Source organism: Colletotrichum truncatum (assembly GCF_014235925.2).
Source record: "Colletotrichum truncatum strain CMES1059 chromosome Unknown Contig_0004, whole genome shotgun sequence".
Taxonomy (NCBI): domain Eukaryota; kingdom Fungi; phylum Ascomycota; class Sordariomycetes; order Glomerellales; family Glomerellaceae; genus Colletotrichum; species Colletotrichum truncatum.
The window spans coordinates 1,628,666-1,650,300 of record NW_027222401.1 but is presented as its reverse complement, the minus strand read 5'-3'; the positions used below and the strand labels follow the sequence as shown (position 1 = coordinate 1,650,300).

At 48.8% G+C, this 21,635-nt stretch overlaps 6 protein-coding genes across 6 annotated transcripts; 2 read left to right on the top strand and 4 right to left on the bottom strand.

The window, feature by feature from the left end:
- Positions 1-798: 798 nt before the first annotated feature.
- CTRU02_207256 (Beta-glucuronidase 4) lies at positions 799-2,418 on the top strand (the record flags this gene model as incomplete). Its single annotated transcript, XM_036719354.1, has 1 exon — positions 799-2,418. The coding sequence occupies one exon, from the start codon at positions 799-801 to the stop codon at positions 2,416-2,418; it is 1,620 nt and encodes a 539-aa protein (XP_036589061.1).
- A 2,946-nt stretch (positions 2,419-5,364) lies between these two features.
- On the bottom strand, positions 5,365-6,483 carry CTRU02_207255 (alcohol dehydrogenase; the record flags this gene model as incomplete). The annotated part of the gene is made up of 1 exon (XM_036719356.1): positions 5,365-6,483. The coding sequence occupies one exon, from the start codon at positions 6,481-6,483 to the stop codon at positions 5,365-5,367; it is 1,119 nt and encodes a 372-aa protein (XP_036589063.1).
- Positions 6,484-7,029: 546 nt separating this feature from the next.
- CTRU02_207254 (uncharacterized protein) lies at positions 7,030-10,416 on the bottom strand (the record flags this gene model as incomplete). The annotated part of the gene is made up of 6 exons (XM_070204857.1): positions 7,030-7,117; positions 7,186-7,697; positions 8,186-9,066; positions 9,131-9,300; positions 9,374-9,711; positions 9,772-10,416. The coding sequence occupies 6 exons, from the start codon at positions 10,414-10,416 to the stop codon at positions 7,030-7,032; spliced, it is 2,634 nt and encodes an 877-aa protein (XP_070061390.1).
- Positions 10,417-11,066: 650 nt separating this feature from the next.
- Positions 11,067-13,169, bottom strand: CTRU02_207253 (uncharacterized protein; the record flags this gene model as incomplete). The annotated part of the gene is made up of 5 exons (XM_036719358.2): positions 11,067-11,315; positions 11,374-11,547; positions 11,602-12,769; positions 12,827-12,917; positions 12,968-13,169. 5 exons carry the CDS (start codon positions 13,167-13,169, stop codon positions 11,067-11,069), a joined length of 1,884 nt encoding a protein of 627 aa, XP_036589065.2.
- Positions 13,170-15,197: 2,028 nt separating this feature from the next.
- CTRU02_207252 (uncharacterized protein) lies at positions 15,198-16,282 on the bottom strand (the record flags this gene model as incomplete). Its single annotated transcript, XM_036719360.1, has 4 exons — positions 15,198-15,584; positions 15,639-15,916; positions 15,981-16,100; positions 16,156-16,282. 4 exons carry the CDS (start codon positions 16,280-16,282, stop codon positions 15,198-15,200), a joined length of 912 nt encoding a protein of 303 aa, XP_036589067.1.
- Positions 16,283-17,383: 1,101 nt separating this feature from the next.
- Positions 17,384-20,421, top strand: CTRU02_207251 (2OG-Fe(II) oxygenase; the record flags this gene model as incomplete). Its single annotated transcript, XM_036719361.1, has 4 exons — positions 17,384-18,583; positions 18,679-19,064; positions 19,169-19,396; positions 19,452-20,421. The coding sequence occupies 4 exons, from the start codon at positions 17,384-17,386 to the stop codon at positions 20,419-20,421; spliced, it is 2,784 nt and encodes a 927-aa protein (XP_036589068.1).
- Positions 20,422-21,635: the final 1,214 nt, after the last annotated feature.

Sequence of the window (21,635 nt, the reverse complement as noted above, 5' to 3'; positions counted from 1 at the left end):
GCGCATGAATTCCACAACATAGGTAGTTAAATGATTTACCCCGACTTACGGGGACAGCGCTAGCTACATAGTTCAGCGACGGCAGTGTAATATTACTAAGGTAGTTATCAATGCTAAGATGCTACTCCGATCTTCGCTAAGGTAGACGTTTTATGATGTTTATCCTTGGATTGACGTAAAGAATGGGTTTCGTGGTCTATTGACAGCTGTAAAGAAACTACACACTATGCTGTTGACTAATCTTCACTCAAGGACTTTAGAGCATTTCGGAAAGGATCGTCTTCCGCTGTGGAGTGTTTCTGGGCCACCTAACTTAAAATTCTGGTATGGCCTGTTCAATAACTCGTAAGGCATACCCTTTTCAGGTGCCTTCTAGTCGTTTTAACCGAATCCTAAACCTGTCAACAACACCTCATGCCAGAATGTCGTTAACCTTCTCCACTTCCCCCGCTTCCCCGCAACGTCCATGTCTTGATTTCCTTGTATCTGGCACTACCACCTCGTCAGTCAGTGATGCGCTCCTATCAAATGCGAGCGCCTCTAGCCAGGGTAGGATCAGCGGGAGTGATGGCGAATTTCTCCGTGTCAAACGGAGGTTGATGCAACCACCGATCGGCGCCCTGGCGGCATCGCCGCTCCATGGGCGGAACTCTTACCGCCGACACAATATGTTGCCGCCGTCGTAAGCTATAAATACCTGCCCAAAGGCTTGTATATATGCCCGTGATCAGTGAAATCGGACCACAAGAAATTGTGTCATTGAGTCTGCAGTTTGTCTTTTAAGTTCCAACGTTCATCATGGGTCTTCTCTGGGCAGCCACGGCTTTGCTGGCAGCGGATTCAGTTCGCGCATATCCTTCTAGCAAGTCTTGCTCAAATATCGCCAAGCTAAATGTCCCAACAACTCCAGCTGGTGCTTCAATCCCTCAAGCCAACTCATTCGCCTCATTCTCATTCGAGCCGGCCTTCTGGGTCGAGTTCTTTGGGAACGCAAGCACTCCAAATGAGCTCACATTTGGTGCAATCAACCGCATCCATGAACATGGCGGTCATCCCATCATCCGACCTGGTGGCATCACCATGGACAGTATGATCTTCGACCCAGAAGGTGGAGACGTGGTCCGCACCACTAGCCCGGAAGGTGGTGTATGGCGGACGACAGTTGGTCCAAACTACTACAAGAGTTGGGACAACTTCCCTCAAGACACGAAGTTCATCTCTACCCTGAACTTTGGCAATGAGAGCTTGGATATTGCTAGGGACTTGGCTGTTGCGTCGGCTAAGTATCAGAGCGACAAGATCGCGTACTACGAGCTAGGCAATGAGCCGACTAACTATCCCCGCATCCGTTGGAACTTCTCAACGGACGCGTATGTGAAGGAGTGGAAGGAATATACCAATGCAATTGACGCAGCAGTCAATGCTACCGGTCACTCTAACCTCTCTAGCAACCGTTGGTGGGCCTCGTCCGCAACAACCGACGACTCGGGTCTCGAGGTTCGTCCTGTTGCACTTATTCCGGCTGGCATTGACTCTGAGAGCCAAGTCGGCGTCTACTCCATTCACTCCTACGGCTTTTCTACCTGTGACCCGGCTCGCGCTGCTCTCGCGACGATACCTAACATTCTCAACCACACCGAACTTACGCGTTATTGCGACGAAGAGATCTATCCATCCGCCCGCGCGGCTCTCGATGTTGGTGCGAAGTGGAACATTGGGGAGTACAACTCCGTTTCGTGCTCTGGAGCCCCAAACGTCACCGATACGTTCGCTCAGGCTCTTTGGGTTATCGACACACAGCTCATTTACGCCACTCGCAACGCTTCAGCTGTTCATCTTCACCAGGGTGCCACCCTTGCTCTTCAGTCCAAAGATCAGCTTAACAAACCTGGCGAGAACGGTACCCCTGGCTTCAGCACATACTCGATGCTCTATCCGCGCGACAGCGCCAAGCGTGGTCCTGCACGTACCCTTCCCTCTTTCTTAGCTCAGCTCTTCATGGCCGAGGCTTTTGCAGGTGGCGACACTCGTGTCCGAGCCCTCTCAGCCCCCGAGGGCGTGAGCTCAGAGTCTTTCGCTGCGTACGCCTTCTACAAGGAGGATAGCATTTCCAAGCTTGCTCTTATCAACATGAAACCATACTATGCCAACTCCACTTCAGATTTCACTGTTCGCGTTGACTTGTCGTCTGCGATACCTGCTGATCAGAAGGGAAATGCACTGGCAAAGCGCATGACAGCACCGTACGTGAACACGGGCGACAGCAATCTGTCGACGTGGGCGGGACAATCTTTCCCTCAAGGCAAGGCGGAGGGTGAAATGGCTATTGAGACGTTAAATGAGGACATGATTGTTGATGTAAGAGGAAGCCAGGCAGTTTTGATCTTCCTCAATGAGGATGAAGTTTATGGCCGTTAACGTCCCACACCCACTTCTGGGCACCCCCCACATTTGGGCACCCCATTTACACCAAAAACGCCGTTTTTCGAAATTCTATATTAAACTAAATACTTTACTTATTAAAGAGAATAAATATATGTTAAATAGATTAAGACTTAATTATAATACTTAAGTAGCTATATACTAGTATTATTAATAATAAGTATTATAAATTCAAGGTTTAACATTTATAATACTAATTTACCTAGCCTATATCTTAATATATAAAATAGGTAGAGATATTTAACTAATATGATTAGAATTTTTAAGTAAGATATAGTAGATTTATATATTCTTATACTTAGTAAAAAATTCTTTAAGCTTAGAATAATATTTTAAAATTTCCTTTAAGAGAAGTTTCTATTATAGAATTTTAACCCTTAATTATACTATATTTACTAAAGTAATACTTTTAAATCTCTTTTAGATATAATTATATACTTTTAATAAGTATAAATATTAATTTCCTAGATTTTTTAAATAAGTATATATAAGCGAAAATATATTTTTCTAATGTTAAGGAATACTAGTAAGTTACTAGTATCTACTAACATTTTAAAGCTTTTAGTTTTAAACTTCTATATTATAACTATTATTATATTTAAACCTTTATAAAAAATTAGATGGCTATAATTATACTTAACATAGTTTATATATATTTTCTTTTCTTAGTAAGTATAGTAGTTAGTTTAATATAGAATTTCGAAAAACGGCGTTTTTGGTGTAAATGGGGTGCCCAAATGTGGGGGGTGCCCAGAAGTGGGTGTGGGACGTTAGGCTCTCAAATGGGAGACGGTCGCCGCCCCTATTTGGAACATTGAGAGCAAAACCCACATCAAACCTGGCAGCTTCAACACCGCCATAAATTCATAGCAAAAAAAAGGTCTCTAAAATCAACAGTACCATTTCCAAGTGTATCCATGTCCTACTAGAACACCGTTTATGAGCATTCTACGATAATTCCGTCTAGGTAAAGATCCTAGTTATCCTACTTGGTCTGAATCTCCTCGATACCACCATACTCTCGCACAACCAGCACACTGCCCTAGAACCTTCATGAGATATCATCCCTAAAGCTTGTAGTAAAATTTCTGAAACTTTGTAGCCAGCATAGGAAAACCTCAAATTCTCTTGACGAACAGATGAGCTGTTACGATGCGCACTTCGATTAAGGCATGCAAATTTTAACCGGGTTCATCATCATACTACTTGCGAGGGTATGGCACCCTTGCTACGTCGTTAAGTGTCTTGCCCCCCAGACTTGGTATTTCGCCGAAAGTAGCGTTGATCTTGGTCCTCATCTGGTCGAGCATCTTGGCGTTGAGCTTCCAAAGGTCATCGACCTGGCTTAGCTTGTGCGCCCAGAGAACATTTGAGTCATGGAAGAAACCGCCGGTACCATGAATAATCTGGTGCTCGACCAAGTCCACTCTTACCGTCTGGTGATAATCGATGTCGAAGGCCTCCCACAGGGGCTTGAGCGTCTTCGGCATGTCGTGGTGCAGCCGTGGATCATGTGGCTTCTCCAGCGTGCCCCCGGCCTTGCGCCGCTTAACCGCCTCGGCCATGGTTGTCGGCTTCTTGGTTGGCAGCGCCTCACCCGCCTTGAAGGCACGGTAGTTCTCAGCCAGTGTCGAAGTGCCTTCCTCCAAGTGTCGGACCATCGCCGCGATCTTGCGCGTGCGCGATCCTGCCTTGGCTCCCGCCGAGACGGCGCCCTTGACGCCCTCTGTGGTCTTGTTCGCTACCGCCATCAACACCCTCGGCCCTTTCCCGATATCAGGGATCAGGTCCATGGCCATCATGCCTCCCTCGAGAGCCAGCACTGGGGCTGTCTTGGGAGCGGCAGCGGCGGCCTCCTTTATGACGGCTGGCATCTCCTTAAGCGTCGCTTTAGCGCTGTCGAAGGCCGCCTCTCCGGTGGCCTTGACCACCCGTGCAGCGGTTCCCACGTTCGTGAGCGACTTGACCGCGCCGGCACCGCCTGCAAATGTCGTTACCACGTCGGCCGTGTTGAGGACCAGATCCGTAGAAGCGTCACCGAGCTAGCGCCAGTTCTCATCGCCGCCCTCCGTCGCCGCCTTGTAGCCATACACAGCCACGTCCTTGCCGGACTTCACTGTCTCTTTGCCGAGCTCATAGAACCCCTTTACGACCGTTTCGGCTATTTCTAACGGCGGCTTCTGCGCCAGCTCCATGAGTGCCTTGGGCGTGTTCATCAGCGCCTCCCCACGCCGCTCCAGGTTGTCTACCTCGCCCTTTGCTACGGGGTGGTCGTTAATCCAGTCGTCTACCTTTAGAGCCGTCCGTTGCATCCAGCTGAGACTGTCCCTCCAGTCCTCCGACTCAGCGCCTCCGGAATCGCGGTACCGCGCCGGGCAACATTTGACATATACGAAGACGTTGAGCCCGTCGTTGGCTGTGCCTGCTGGGTCCGCTGATGTCCACCGTCCCAGCCAAGCAGCGTAGTACCGAGCCCCATTGGCATAGAGCCCGTTCTCCTTGTCGCGCTCCTTGTTCAGAAAACGATAGCGTTTGTCGGCATCGATATTGGCACTCAGTGCATGGTAAGTTGTGTTACCGTATGCGCTGTACTCCTCGTACGATAACAGTCCGCCATGGTCGTCCAACTCAATGCAAATGGAACCGATATAGTTGTTACAAATCTTTTCTCAACATAACTTTTGTGAGGCTATTGAGAATTTTAGTTTTCTAAATACCCGATTCTCTATAAAATTATGAACAATCTCTTATTCAGGAGATAGTCACTAAAGATAATTAAATACATACAGCGAGGCGCTTTTGTGAAGACCGAAATGACAAAACTTTGGAGAAGTACAGACTACGCTTCTCTACTCACCCCACACAAAACACTTGGCCACCTCTGTAACACAGGTCATCGGCTTTTCATATTGCCAGACAAGACTAATTCGTGTCCGCAATTCTATATACATATTTGAATGAATGTGCTTTACCATCGCGTAGATTTTTAAGGCCTTCAGCCAGACCATGTAATCCCTTGGGAACAATTTGCTTCGGGTGTGGCTTGAACCATCCCTCTTGAAGTCCTAAAGAGATATATCGGAAGAAGACATAGCCAAAGTGCTTTTCTGACCCATGTACAGACCCTACAGCAGTCCAAAATACCTCCACTCCGTCGGGAACACCGTGCAATGTTGGAAGCGCGAGGCCAGCCGGGAACACAACTCCAGGCGTCTTCGGTATTTTGGTTCGGTCAAACGGGCGGACTATACTTAATCGTGCGTCCGTCGGTTCAATCACCTGACCTAAAGCGATGTCGCTTCCCTGGTCGCCTACAGAATCAAGAGCATACCGCAGCTTTTTACCCCCAAGCGCCTTTTTGATTTCTTCCACAACATAATCGTGGCCTTGTCGATAGTCCACGATCGTATCGCCCTTAGTTCGGTCGATAAGGGACTCTACATGGTCTTTGGATTGCCCAGCTACGCATATTAGTGGGTGTATGCCGCTTTTTCGGGCCAGTTGTATGGCGAAACTTCCGACTGCCGCGCCGGCGCCGTAGATTACAAGCGGCCCTGTTTCAGGGCGATCTTCTTCCGAGTGCCATGGATACGGCAGCCGCAAGTTGCTGAAGAGGCCGATTGCCGCGGTCATTGCCGTCAGCGGAATCGTTGCGGCATCTTCGAATGAAACGTTCTCGGGGAGGTGAAAAGTCGTGTGAGCCCAGGCGATGGCGTATTCGGCGAAGGACCCGTGAGGAGCCATCATCTCATGAAAAGCGGCGACGCGATCGCCCTTCCTAAATTCCACTACTCCGTCACCCACAGCTTCCACATACCCGGCAAGGTCGTCTCCAGTATTGGAAGGTGGAAAGAACTCGGCAAATGTCCAATCTTTTGGATTTGAGCCGCTCGCAACTACGCGGATGAGAACTTGGCCATGTTTAGGCGTTGGGATGGGCGTGTCAATAATTTCGACAAGTGTTCCTTGACAGAGTAAATAATACAACCTTTGGACATAAGGGGACTGTTGCATACCAGCTGAGATGATAGCTTCCTTCATGTTGGCTAAGGTAGGAAAGATTGTACGGTGTGACAGGGAGAGTGAGAGATGAGTTTGTTCCGCTAAAAAACTATGATACTATACGTCATGGCTTTATATAATGTGTATTATAGTATCTAACGGGTTTTTAAATATCCTTATTTGTAATCGAAAGGTTTTGTCTATGTGATTTTGGATCCGGGTCCGCAAAGTTAACAACTCCGCTCCGCTTGATGGTCCTTCTCCACGCGACAACTCCGCTCCCAGGTGAAACTCAATTACACAAGAATTGACTTTATTATACTTGGCGTGATGTAATCGCCATTCGACCTTCATGATAGGAAGTCAGTGGAATTGCGTGAAATTATTTGTTTACTTTCTATGTGTGAGTTCCAAAGTCCGAAAAGGAGGGCAAGTGAAAAGAGGTCGTGACGCATAAGGAACATCAATGCCAGTTTGTTTGGTAAACAAGACTAATTAAGAATTGCAAGTAACTTTTCCTACTACCGACCCAGAGCGGTCCTTTTCCAACCGGCATCCCGAAACCAGACTCCATTGTTGCTCTCTTCATGGAGAATTGTCTATGTCAGGGGAAATGGCACCAATTAAAATTTTGCGTACGTCATCCATGAAATCCACCGTATCAACGATGTCACTGTGTAAAGGTTAGCTGTGCCCACGGCTCTTTGTTCCATGTTGGAAGATTCGACCCAGACTGCTTACTCGCTGATTATTGCTTTTAACTCGTCATCCAACGCCTTCAATCTTTTTTTACCAGTTTCGTCATCCTGTGAAGGCGTTTGCTGGTCATAAAAACGGACGAACTGGACTCCAGCCCAGTTCCGCTGCATATTGCGTTGCGCAATATACTGTACGAGCCGCCTAATGGGGCGGTCAACGCCACAAAAACGGTCGTTCGAATCAAGATTCCAATGACCGTTTGTCAGGACGTATATACTGACGGGTTTGGGGTTCTTAATCACTCGGGAGACCAAAAGATCCAGGCTGGATGCCATGTCACACTGGTCATCGGAAAACACACTAGTCTCGATAGCCCTCTGGAGATCAGAGCTCCTCGTCGAACTCTCGGGTTTCTTTGATGAAGTAAAGTATAGCTCAAAGGTTGCATCTGGATCCACACGGCCCAGTTTGAGTACATAACTGAGGACTCGGCAAGCCTTTGCCACAGTTGGCCGGTGCCAGATCATGGATTTTGAGTCATCCACAAGGAAAATCTAAACTTTGTCAGATGCCTCAGAGCGAATTATTCGATAGTTAATATAAGACGAGACGTTACCTGGTCTCGGCCATCATTCCCTTTCAATCTACTGATAGGCGCTTTCAACTCTGGGAAAGCATTGAAGAGGGACCATGAAGAAGTTCTACGACTGAACCAAGACGTAGCTCTTCTCTCTTTCGTAGCCAAACAGGTTGTCCACACCATTTCCATGGTTATCAGCTTCTTTGCTTGTGTATATGCATAGTCCAGGACATTTGGGGGGGGATGGTGGCTCCTGGGCGATACCTGTGATGCCCTGTGACTACGAGAGAAGGCATACGGTTGTGTAAATTGCATCGAATACGGGCTTTCAAGTTGTCGCTGCTGAAAAAGCTGTAATCCGGGTGGGAAAATGCTCTCGGCTTCGATGACATGGGGATCTAGGGGTGGTATTCCACGTATCCCCTCTTCTGCAACGGCAGTTGCTCCCGACATGACGCTTACTTTATCCGATTCCCCTCTAGCTGCGGGCAAAGACAGCATTATTCTGCCGGTATCCGAAACTGATCGCTCCATTGCAGTTGAATCTTTCACACCGCCATCAGTGAGTCCCCATGGGTCACTTCTTGATCCGGTGGGTTCAGCTTGACTAGAACGACGGCGCCATGCAAAGAGGCTGTTCGGAGGGCTGTCCAAATACGACTTGACACCGCTCAACTCGAACCTGTCTTTAGGATTCTGGGGAAAGAGGCCGAGGTTTGGGCTTTGACCATGACTGACAGGGGAAGATTTGAGGCTTTCTGCAGCTGCTTCCTCGTCAACCGTTCGTAGCGCAGTCTCCAGCTTCTTGTTGTGGTCAGCGTCCGTGATTTGTTTATCCTGCCGAAAATGAAACGCTAAAGTACCCTCCGATAGGCTTGCAACATCTTCTGTGAATTGCATACTTGTGGATCGGTTAGAAATCCCGTCGGGCACAGCCGAATTTTGAGCCGGCCCACAAGTTAAAACCTGACTCCAAATCTGTCGAAGCGTTGATGCGTCAGCTCTCTTCTTTTGTTCAGGCACAAGCATATGATCGAAAATGATCCGGCTCAATTTTGAGTACCAATCTCTTGCTTCGTTGGCAGAATCGACGGTTCTCTTGTGCCAACTCTCAACAATGTCCAAAAGACAGTCCCCGTCGTGGAAGGCTCCTTCATGAAATCCTCCTTTCAAGTGCGTTTCTCGAGTTGCTGCAACACGTTCTTGCTGATATTTGGATCTCCCATGTTCTCCCCAGACAGACCATACCAAAGCTTCGCTTGCTATACCGCCCAGAGACCAAATGTCACTCTCCGCACAAATGCCCCTTGCATCGCCATTGTCTCGAAACGCTTCCGGAGCACCTGGAAGCTTGTCAATGTACTTGCTCTCTCAGACTGGCGAGGAGGCCCAAAGCGCAAGACTTACTGTACATTCCGTTGCCTAACTGATCCACAGCAACTCGCTCAAAGCCTTGGTGTTTCGTGCGTCGAATATGGCCTGTTCCCATGTCTACAAACTTAAAAGTGACATCATACATAGCTTTGTCCGGTTGTTTACAAACAAGTATGTTTTTTGGTCGGATGTCTTGATATGTCCTGGTGGAATTTTATCAGTCATCTCTGATCATTTTCCATGAATAGTTGGCGATCAGCATGGAAAGTATCATACCCTTTGAGGATGACTTCCCCCTTGGAACCATATTTCCTGACCGTAAGATTGTGTATGTGTTCCAATCCAACCAAAAGATTCATCAAACTGGCCCAGAAAAGTTCGCGACCTGTCTGGCTGTTCGGAGGAGGGTAGTTCTCAAAGAAAGACTCGAGAGTGCCACCGTTGGCGTACTCTAGGATTATGGTGCATAGGCCCGCGCTCTCATATGAACCGTAATACCTCATGATGTTGTCGATTGGACCTAAGGGGTCGAGATTCGAGTACATGTCGACCTCGTTATCATAATGCCGCCAAGCGTCGGCACCGTCGTTTGTGTAAATCTTGAAAATGACATCCTGTGAAGCGTGCCCAATCAGCATGGATACAAAACTACCGGCTGAAGAAAGGTCTCTTACGTCTTGACTAGAGCACTCGTGATGCAGTTTCACCTTGTAAATATTCGCTTCGTCTCCCCCGCTAGCGGATTTGTCGATATCGTTCTTTTCCAGAATTGGAATAATATGATATGGTGAAAGTTGTCTCCTTAAGGGCTTGGGATCGGTCTCCATGTTGAGAGTCAGAGGGCAAAATCTCCATTGTTCCTTTTCAAATACCTCAAAAACCTCTCTTTCGCTCGATTCGGAGGCCCACGTAGGTATCGTATGTAGTGGTAGGGCGACGTCGCTACATTCTCCTCCAATGAACGTAGTTATACCCTCAGGTCGAGCCATAAAGACAAGTATAGAGAAGGTGAGCAAATAGGCCTGCTTGATGTTAGAGCTAGTCGTTTTAATCCTATCGCTAGGGCTCCATAGAACATGATCGATTCTCTCTAGTGTCCAGTATCTGTCAAGTACAGGCCGTGGGACGAACGACACACGGTCGTTATATCCATTTAGACCATAGCAATTGTTTTCTTTGATGTATATCTCGACAAACTGTCGAAAATCTTGAACAGGCTTAAAAAGCTCGACACATTCATCAGCTGGAAGCCGTAGACGATCGACAGTAGGAGAACATTTTTCCCGTACTGGCGGAGCGGCTCTGTCCTCGTGTGCCATAATGGCCCGACCTGAATACAGGGCTTGCGATCAGGATTCTATTCAATGGAGAGAGCAATGCTATCACAATTGAAGGGCGAGGCAAAGTTGGAGGTCAGAGTCACCGCAGTCAAGTATGTTGGCGGAGGAGACTGCATACGGTTTTATTGCTTCTTTCGCAGAGGGCATGGATGGGTCTGGCGGACCAGATTGGCAACCCGCGGACTTTAGAAACAATGGCCACACCAGGGACTTAGCTTGACCCATCCTTGTACAGCATTGCATTAGGGGGCTGTAGCATCCGGTGGCCTGCAGCAGTCATGGTAGCCACCTTGCATGATTAAGGGCACTGTGATTTGTTGGCCACGGCAAACTCGGCTACTCCAAGGTGATCCAGCCTGGTCCAAGAAAATAATCGGTATTAATAGCAATACCTTCGCACAGAAGGATGTTGCTTATCAGAGCTAAATGACAAATATCCCACCATCGCTTCAAAAACTTAATCTATATGTTGGGCGTCATGGAAAGCTCTCTCGAGCTTTGCCCCTTTGACTGCTGTAGCCTGTTCTCTTCCAAGGTGATTATTAAACTATCGTTTGGTAGCACTAACAACGTGCAGAACAAACCTTACAAAATTCAATTATATTATTCCGTTGAAATGAAATCCAACACTACTCCTTACAGGTTGCAATGTTTCCATCATTCGAAGGCCCGTGAGGGAAATCAGCTCTAAATATATCCTCCCGTTTTCTTTTCAGTCTAATACACATTGCGAGCCAAGCCCCAACTGTGATTATTGTCAAGGGGACGCAGATTTCTACGAAGAGCAAAAAGCCATCCCGCTGCAATCTAAAAGGGTCGGTCATGTCCTCAGGCGCTTCCTCCTCGTTCCAAAGCAAGATTCCACTTTGAAAAAAGGTCTGGTAAAGCGTCAGAGGTTCAGATTAGGTTTGAAATAGTTGGGAAAGTTGCTCTTACTGCAACAAATGTAGCAGGTAGGAAGAAAAGTGTCGCCACGGTGATGACGTGCATTGAGGTCGTTTGTCTGGCTGTCTTATCCGATATGTCTTGCATTTTCTCGTTATTCTGATGGGCAATCTCGGCAAACATGGTGCTAATGTGGTTCGTTCGTTGTTGAAGAACTCTCTCATACTGAATCTTGTCAGCGGTTTCGCTCTCTCCATGTGATCTGTCTGGCCGGCCTACCAAAGATATGTTCTGAGCCAGGGTCGAAATTAGACATTTCAGTTGCTTCAGGCGCGTTTCAAGCATCCTCCTAATCTCTACGACATCTTTCTGGAAACACTCTATGGCTTCTTTGCATGCCGCTTTGTCTTTGAACTCGGTTTCAGCTACATTGCCGTAATAGTCATGAATGTCGCGTAAAACACCAATGTTCAGGTCAAGGACCAGCATCGCTCTCTGAATGGTCTCGGAATGTTTGTGAAGAGTCTGCATATCCTTGAAGCGGAACTTGTTCAACATACCACGAGGGTCCAACGGGATCGATTCAGCACTCTGGTTAGGTGCACAATCTGGCCGAGCAACGCCTTTTTCTGGGTCAGATATCTGACTGTTCTCCCTTCCCAACCAAGAGTTTACGGTCGAGTTTGTTGCACTTAACACGCGGGAAAGAATGGGCTTTTTGCCTTTTGCAGAATCAGTTAACATCGTACTAGACCTAGATTGGCTTTTCGAGAAGAGTGTCGTTGATCTTGATTCCCTCAGAGACTTCGGATATGCGCCTAGATTGTTGGAGCTGGCCTCGATGTGGTCGTCTACAAGTACGCCGCCAGCGGGTGTGACGATCTTTCTTACATCTTCTTCGACGTCATTGATGTATTGACGCCAATTCTCATCACACCATGACAGATAGACAATGTGTGTAGCAAGAGACGCCTTCAAGTAGGGCGACACATCGCCTTCCTCCACCGCCGTCTTTGGAGGGATGTCGATAAAAGGGCTAACACGCTTGATGCGATCCTGAAACAGATCATTGCCTTTAACAGTAATCCAAAAGGCTCGACCTGTCTCTACATCGAACGAGTGATAATTCGTGGCTTGTCGGATTTGCCAGCCCCAAACTCCGTTCATGCTGTCTTCCGAGTATTCAACAGATCTGAGAAGGTATGAGAATCGTATTTCTCGCCCAGAACGTCCGAGTCTTCTCAACTCTGATATTTCTTGAGAAGGAAATTTTAAAGTATCTTTTGCCTTGAAGTGAGCCAGGCAGAGGTCGATTTGGTCGTCATAGTCTCCAAATGTATATGCGGATTCCAGAAACGAGGGGGAGACTTGGTGATACGTGCAGATGAGTTTGAACATGTCCATTGAACAGTTTATTGGCGCTCTTGATCCGTCTGATTCTAGAAAGCTACCCGTAGTTGGTACGTGAAGCGAGGAAAAATGACGAAGGGTTACATGAGCTTACAGATGACGAACATGAGGATCTTTTTCACTGCGTTGAAGGTGTTGCCAAAGCTTGTCGAACTCTTGAACTGAAATTTCTCTTTCAGGAAATCCTGCAAAGTCTTAGCCAGAGAATATGAAATTGGTTGGGATCAGTATTCACTGTTCAGTCTACCAGTTTCCCAGAAGTCAATTCTGGATCGACTGCTGTCAAACAATATGTTCTCCTTGATTTGGAGATTTTTCCATTGTTGTTCTCCATAGTACGCGTCTTGTGGCTTCTGTTTTCCAAGTTGTAGTCTTGGATATTCCTGATACTTCCGACACCGGTCTGTGAATACGTCGTAGATATCGGAGCACTGCATGTTGTTTGCGTGGTCAGTAGTAATATAAGGAACTAAGCCTTGAAAAGTAAAGTATTCTTAGACTTGAACTGTGCGTTTTTGTTTAGAGCAAAGTATTTCGGCGCCGAACCACCCTTTTATTGTATCATGTGCAATCCTGGCCACGCCTCGTGAGTCCCTGCCCGTTGCCGTGCCGCTGTCATGCCCCCATCAAAGTGCACCGCCCTGGAGGGGGCGCTAACTCCGCATGAGTATGCCTGAGCAACATAGCCTGCCATTTCGTACTATAGGGTTGAATTTGCGCCATATCCGCCGATGCAAGCCCCTTTTTGTATGTGCCCTTGCAAAATGGCCAAACGATTTAGTACCTTCCCAGGCTACTTTACAAAGATGTAGGTGCTGGTTCCTTAGTATTTGACCTGTGAAGGCTACTTGATGCACGCATACCCATTCCTAGCCTCTTCTCGTGCCAGTACTGTTTCTATTTGGCTACTGGAAATACAGGAAGATTTCTCAAATGTCTCACTTCTGTCTTCATTATCCCTTTTAGAATTGTATGTCAAGTAACGGAGTGACAATGGTATGCTACTGACTTTTTCCACTCGTCTGGGAGCATGAACGACATACTCTCCGTTTTTTTGGCTAACACGAAGTTTGTGTCAGCAGTTGGGTGAGGGACAACTAAACACGAGATCTGCTTACAGTCACGTCCACAGTTTCGCCTGGAAAAGTGTGCTGTAGCCAGGCTAGAAGGACTGCACTCCTGATCCTGTAAGCTGGTATGACTGAATCCATCTCACCAGGCAGTATTGGCCATATGGTCTTGACCTTGGTGCGAGGAGCTTGGGATGACCTTGGAAATTGGAATTTTGCGATGGCAAAGTCCCAGTCGGATGTCCTTGGGCTGATCAACAAGAAAGCCTAGAGATAAAGGTGGCAAAGCTCGACGGACCAACAGTGCGACCCGTTACAGACCGACATCTCAGCAGATACATGGATCAAGCCGGGGAAAAAGGATGTGCTGGAAGTGCGGTCTTATTGGTCGCCTGATCGCACACCGATTTGATCGGCTAAGTCATTGCCTCACACTGCTGCATGTCAGACCAATGGCACTTTCAATGCCCTCCTCATGGCTAAAGCGTCAAAGCGAGCCTGTAACCGAGGCGCGATACTGATCGCATCAGGATTTTGCGTGATGTACGAACCCTGCAGCTGCCCAATCAAGTGTCTTTTAGGAATGCGAGCGGATAACTTGGTGTGCCCAGTATCTCTCATGTCTGCCTGCCGAAAGACGCCTGACGGAAGCCTTACGGGAGCCTAGAAACCTGCCTTGTTCTTTCGTTGGGATTGAAGGAAGTTTCAAAGAGGGCTTTTTCGTGGCGAGGCTACAAAGTGTGGGTTCGTATACCCTAAATATGTTTTTTTCGATCAAACAAGGCTCTCATTGCCTACAGTCTCGGGCCGCAGTTGTCACTGGGCATTGTAAATTTCCGAGCCTGAACCACTCCAACAGCGATGTTAACATAGCCTTAGATACATCACAATCATAGCCGGTACATGTACTACCTAATCTCATAGTAACCGTACTTCAAAGAGCTGTTTTGATTCTCAGTTGACGGAGGTAAGGCTCCGCCGCGTCGTAACTTTTGATTAGAGCTCATCGTCGGCCATCCCCATGTTTGGCGGCTGACATACGGTTGAGTGTGGTCTCATTTGGAGAGGCTCTTAGTCTACTAGGTATTCAACGCACGCAACATCATCCCTAAGCAAGCAATCAGATATACGAATCAAGTATCAATTTAATAACCAGGGGCATATGCCCCAGAAAAGAAGGAAAGGACCTCTACAACCACCGCCAGACGCAAACCTCTCAGAAATCCATCACAGCTGCGAGAATAGAACCGCAACCTGAACAGTTGGGCTGCATAGAGTCTTCTTGCTCTTCTGGCTAAAGCCAAACCGTATCGGGGGAAAAGCCCATGAATCCAGACCATCTTCAGGCTCAACTCCTGAACTCCGAACACGGGAGAGAATCAAAGCCACAAGTGCTTACTTGAAGTATCGATCAAGGAAACGGCTGACAGCAGGGATGAACACGCTGTTAACGAGAGGCTCAACGGCGTCAAGAAAACGGTCTCGGCGTTCGTTGTAATCGGCGAAACCCTGGGGGACAACAGGCTGTACAGGAGAGGCCGGGACACCAGGAAGGACTGCCTGGACCACATTCTTATGTTCCTCTTTTTGAACCGAAGCATGAACCGTAGAGGGTGCAACTGGAATAGCTGGAACAGCAGGCGCAGCAGGCGCAGCAAGCGTATGAACTGGCTTGCTAACTACCTCAGTTGCGAACGCGTCGGAGATCACCGTCGCGGTGATGACATCAGATCGTTCGAGTACCATTTGGATCGCGGTACGAAGCTCCTTGAGCTTTTTGTCCTGGAGTTTATCAGCTCAATATTCAGTTTTGCACCGCGTCAGGAATAGTCTCACAAGTCCTGAGGCTTCACCCACGCTGATATCATCCCGATAGCGCCTCTTAGTGGCTGTGCGCAAATCGCGAGCCAGGTCCCGTACCACGGCAGGAATAGGAACGCAAAGACCTGCATAAATGCCAGGGGCACAGCCAACGCAGCGATCAGCAGGACCATTTTTGCAGATTCCATCGCCATTGCCTTTGACTAAACTTTTGAGGCAGGGAACACACTCGATCTCACGCTCTCCTCTCTCTCCCGGACCGGGGGGAGCAGGGGCGGCTGTACTCATTTGAGCTAGAAATAAAGAGTCAGAACCAAGGTGGCGACTAGACGGGGATTTCTAGATGAAGGCACAAACTCTTATCCTTGCCAGAAATGTTGTTGCCAGATGACACACCAGTCTTTTTCAAAATAACACGCTTCTTGGGCAAAGCCGTTCGAGTGCCAGCGGCACCAGAGGCATTAGCTATCTTGATTCCTAGTATCCCACAGTCAGTCGAAGCTATGAGGAACTCGACATTAGAAGAACTTACGCTTTCGAGGAGACTTATTATCCGACTCCGAGAGTTCATCAAAAGAGACTGAGATGGAGGAAGAAGTAGAAACACTTCGGCGACGTCGGCGGAGGCTGTCACCGCTGGCCAGAGGGGTGGGATTCATCTCACGATTGGACGCTGTTGAAAAGTCAGTTTCCAGTCTCGAGTACTGGGAGTCAGAAAACACAAACAAAATGTAATCCTTGGATTCTGCGGACTGCGTCGAAGTTTGTATTTGCGAAAGGTCTGGTGTTTACCACTGCCAGGTTCAGGGTCGGCTATTGTGAGTGTGTAAGAAAGCAGAGCAAACAGAATTGATGAATGAGAGCTGTTGTATTCGTACTGAGCACACGCAAAGGAGAGAGAGAAGAGGTTGGTATCTTCAACCCGATGGTGAAGAGGTGAAAAAATGAATATAAACAGCGAGGAAGTTCAAGTTTCTCTGGTTGTTTAGCAGGCAACAGAGGGTGACCTGATTTCACCTCACTTTCAGTTAGACTATACCTAATAAGGAAATGAGTTTTCAACTACATCACATTCACTCTTTACAGCTTTTCTTTGTCAACGCACACGTACATAGATACCATTCTATCAGCTAGTCAAAGCAAAATTGAACAATAGGTAACCAGACCAAAGGTGGCTACTATCTCAGTTGGGGGTGTTGTGACAGTTCACTAACACTGAGATCCTTGGCATTCAGGACTTGCAGTATCGACTGTACTATTCCAACAACTCAAGAATCGGGTCGATAACGACATGATCCAAAAATTCAAATGCCATGGTAATGCGAGATGCCCGCTGGACTTAACAATGCAACTCGGTGCCTCAACACTCAATCTGAACACAGGTAGCATCAGCATAAACCCTTTATGCTGCATAATTTCTAGGCTGCTTCTATGTATACACTTTGTCAAAACATGGATCATGTATTGAGACATATAAATAGAAATCAGTTCTTGAAAACAGGATACAGGGGTACCCGCATATGCTAGAGGTTTCCATGTTCTTCCCCTCCATATGAGTGGAGGGATGAAGTGCCCCGCGATCTGCAGTGGAGCTTACAGACGTGGAGACGCGTCTGAGCGCGACGGACTTTAAGTAAGTTCAACGTCACCAATCACGTCCTAGACACAGCTCTCGAAAAGGCAAATCAGTCTGACGCTCGCTTAAGGAGGGCAGAATTCGATGCCATTGTCGGCAGGTATATATTGCTTATTGGATAGATATGGGATATTCATCGCCAGTGTCCGGCAGCTCGGGGGGCGAATCTGAGGATGAGAAGCCCCCAAGAGCATTACACAACTCGACATACAACAGTTGGAAGAGCAGCCTACGCGGGCGCATGAAAGACATCAAGGCTGTAGGTGATATCGCAGCATTCTCGCTCTATCCCAGCTTTACCAATCCCGGCCTCAAGATCGAGGGGCACCCGACCATCCCGCTACCACTCACAACAGCCGATGCAGAGGTCATTAAGGGGGCTTGCCGAGAGGCACCATTCGGCAAGGGTGATGACACTGTCGTCGACACTTCAGTGCGAAAGACTTGGGAGTTGAGCCATACTGAATTTCAGCTGCTCAATCGAGAATGGCCCGGATTTTTGCAAAAGATATCTCTGGCGGCGGCGAGAGGCCTCGGGCTTAGTGATATTTCAGTAAAACCGCACAAGCTCCTGCTCTACGAGAAGGGATCATTTTTCAAGCGTCACAAGGATTCTGAAAAAGAAAAGGGAATGGTCGGCACGCTCGTCGTGTGTCTCCCATCCGAGCACGAGGGGGGAGATGTCCACCTCACGTTCGGTTCAGACCACCGCGTCTTTTCCACCGCGCCGACATCCACATTTGACCTGACCACTCTCGCATGGTTCTCCGACGTGACACATGAGGTAAAGGAGCTGACGTCGGGGTACCGTCTCGCCCTGACCTACAACATCATCCAGAACAGCCCCATCAAGCAGTCTGCCGGGTTCTTCGGGCAGCAGGCGCAGCAGGTCAGGCAGTTGCTGCTTGAGTGGCACACCAGATTCCCCACGACCAACATGCTCGTGTACCCCTTGAGCCACAAGTACTCACAGGCGAGTCTCGAGCTGCAAAACATGAAGGGCCGTGATAAGGCACTCTGTCAGGCCGTGCATGATGTAGGATCGCGGAGCGGCGTCTTCCTTTTGTTTGCCCATCTAACACGTACCACCGGGGATGGGGAGGAGGACATCTACGGGAGGTACGGTGCAGAAGAAGAGGAGGAAACCACCTTGTTAGACTCCGTGTATACCCTTGACGGCAAGCTAGTCGCGTCGGCAGTGAGCGTCGATGACGAGGAGATGTTAGTGCCAGACTTGTACAAGGATCGATCCCCTGATAGTTCTGAAGAGGGCGAATTCGTCGGGAACGAGTCGGCTCCCTCATCTTATCGGTATCACGACTCGGTAAGTATGCTCGTCAAGCTATTTTTTTGTTTTTTTTTTTGCCTACTGCGCCCCCCCAGAGAGTATACAGAGCCAGGTTCTTACTGTGATGATAGGTTCTCGTGCTGGTCAAGAAGCAAAGCCTGTACAAGTACCTCAAGGGCGACCGGTACTGGGCGGGCTACGACGCACGAACGGATAACATGGTGAATATGGTTGCCAAAGACCTTGAGAAGAACATTGACCACGCGCCCACCAAGACGAGTGCCCTGGCCTTTCTCAAAGCCGCTCTCAACGTCGATGGACGTTCACTAACAAAAACTTCTTGCACTGCCGTCTACTGGTCTCTAAAACTGGATGACATTGGTCTTTTCCAGGCCGCGATGGCGGCCGCGGCAAAGTTTGGCGGTCAAGAGGCGTATAACGAGGCCATCAAGATTACCTGCCGATACGTAGAAGATCAGTTTGCCAACAGTGCCGGGTCTATCGACTGGGATAAGTGGTAGGTATTTCCTTTCAAAGTGCCAGTTTGCGCTCTAGCGGGCAGAGGCGTTTGCGAACTAGTACGCGTCCATGATGAACATCCTGTGCTAACAGAAACGACAGGTTGGGAGGGGTCACGGAGAAGAGCACTCTCGCAGGCCTGCGGAACACGATTGAGCATTTTGCGCCTCGGTTCACGTCTGATGCCGTCCGAGACTCCTTCAAGAGGTGGGGCGAAAACAAGTTGACTTGGAAGCTCGAAACCCAGGCCGAGATAGACAGCAACGAGCTCAGCTTCTTCGCCAAGACGCTCGAATCCAGGCACGAAGACATGGACTGGATCAAGTCAAGGTATGACGGCACTCGCATCATCATCTAGACATCTCTCCTGACATGCTACATCTAGTCTCCTCCCTATTTTGGCAACCCGCGGAACCCGCGATCTCATCTACAAGGTTCTCAATACCGTGTTCGTCAAAAGAGAGCAGCGGGAGTTCAGAAACGCAAAGGAGATCTTCCAATATTTTCTGGAGAATGCCTTGGCAAAACTCCTGCTGGAGGGCGAGGACATGGCCACCAGAGTAGTAAACCCCACGGTGGCCGCCTTCATCGGGCCACTGATCGACTTTGTCAACCGCGTCGACGAAGCTCTCACCCTCGGACTCGCCGAGCTCGCCATCCAGCTCCTGGAAGCATGCTGCAACAATCTCGTCTGGACAAAGGAGCAGTGGGATCCAAGGAACGTCAACGCCAGGGTCGTCGACCAGTTCCTGGTACCTCTAACCAGCATCATGGAAAAGCACAACATCCCCGTCACGGAACCGATCAGAGAAGTGTTCGAAACCGTCATCAGAGACGGGCTCATCGCGCAGGTCGGCTCCCTGCCTCCGCCGCCCATCGGTTGGCAACACAAGCCGCGCAGGTGCGCGCCACGCTCCAGGTCCCGCGTCTGCGCCGACTGCGACGCGCTCGAGGCGTTTCTGATCTCGCCGGATATGAAGGTCTGGAGGTTCCCCGCCGCGGAGGCACGACGAAGGCACATTGAACACGTGTTGTCGTCGCATGCACACAACTTTTTCCGTCTCACCACGGAACGGCCCAGGTCTCCTTATACCTTGGTCGTCGAGAAGACGGGCCTAGAACACACCGCGGAGGTCGCAGCATGGCACCGCAAAGTCGAGGACCTGGATACACTCCTCGCCTCGTCGCTGAGGAACGATACCGTGAAGCGCATTCTAGGCGAGCAGCAGTACCAGGAACTGGTGCTTCTCGAAGTGCTAAGGCGTCAGGGGGCCTTGGGCAACGTGGCGGGGGTGAAGAGGGAGGCAGACGGGCCCGCTGATGGGCAGCCTTCTGCGCACAGGGTGATGCGGTGAAAAGGTGACGATTGTAATTACTTGGAAAGCATAGATAGATACTCCCCCGACAATTAGAGCGTTCGCGGGTCCGGGGTTGAAGTTTACGTCTCGGGTGTTCATCTCCGTCCTGAATTGTGTGTGTCAGAAGGTTGCATTTCTCGGTTCACGATGAACGAAACGCGGTGGAGACGTTTGCGACGCCCAATGTCGAGCAAACTGCGGATATCATGACAGATTCCGCGGATGGGCGGAAGATGCGTTACATGGAGCTCACACCAGCCACGTGGCGTTGGGGGGGAGTATTTGAGGGTAAGATGGGATGATGGATGAGGGAGGGTGGGTGGAATTTCACATGTTGCTAGTTGTGATAAACTCGACTCGTGTCTTTTGAGCTGTTGAATTCGACTCGAGTCGTTTATCATTCAGTGATGACATGTGAACCTCACATGGGCGCTTTGAAATTGTGAAGCAATGATGTGTTATATGTACGAATGATATCTTCAAGCTTGTTCATGTATGACACTTTTCACACTGCGTTACTTGTAGGTCGAAATCCTAGCAGTAAGGAAGTTTCCAAGACTTACCCAATGTACCTCAACGATACAGATATCCGGATCTTCCTCACCGGTGCTTCTACTCCCGTCACCAAAGCTTGATCCATTCCAGGTAAAGATTGACCACATCGATAAGAGCCAGACCGACCATCCCAAGTCGACCACATCAGCGGCATATACCCAAAAACCAGGATGGCACGGGGAATAACTCGTCATGATGTGATCGTCTCAACTTCCACACCGATAAATTTCGCCCGTACCTCGGCAGAACCAAAAAGATCGTCGGGCCGCAAATGACACGAGCTCCCAAAAGAGAGAGAGAGAAAAAAAAGGTTTCTGGCAGCTACTGTACCTACGCGAATCGTCACCACGAACTGAAGAAGTGATGGAGAAAAAAGAGAGTTTGTGTGTGTGTGTGAGAGGGACCTCAGCAAGAGAGAGAGAGAGAGAGTCCCAGGTTGCGTTCGTGGATGTGTCGCAGGTTTGAAACGCAAGACCCTCCCGTTAAGCTAATGTCATCGTTTGAAGTTGCCGGGCCCATGATCAGACAACAAAGTAGGGGAGAATTTTCCGTTACAAGCTTCCCACTGTGCTCGCATTCGACAAAGTAGACTGTGAATTACGAGAGGCATTTTTTTTTTTTTTAGATTGCGGGTGCAGTACGCGCGACCGGGTACG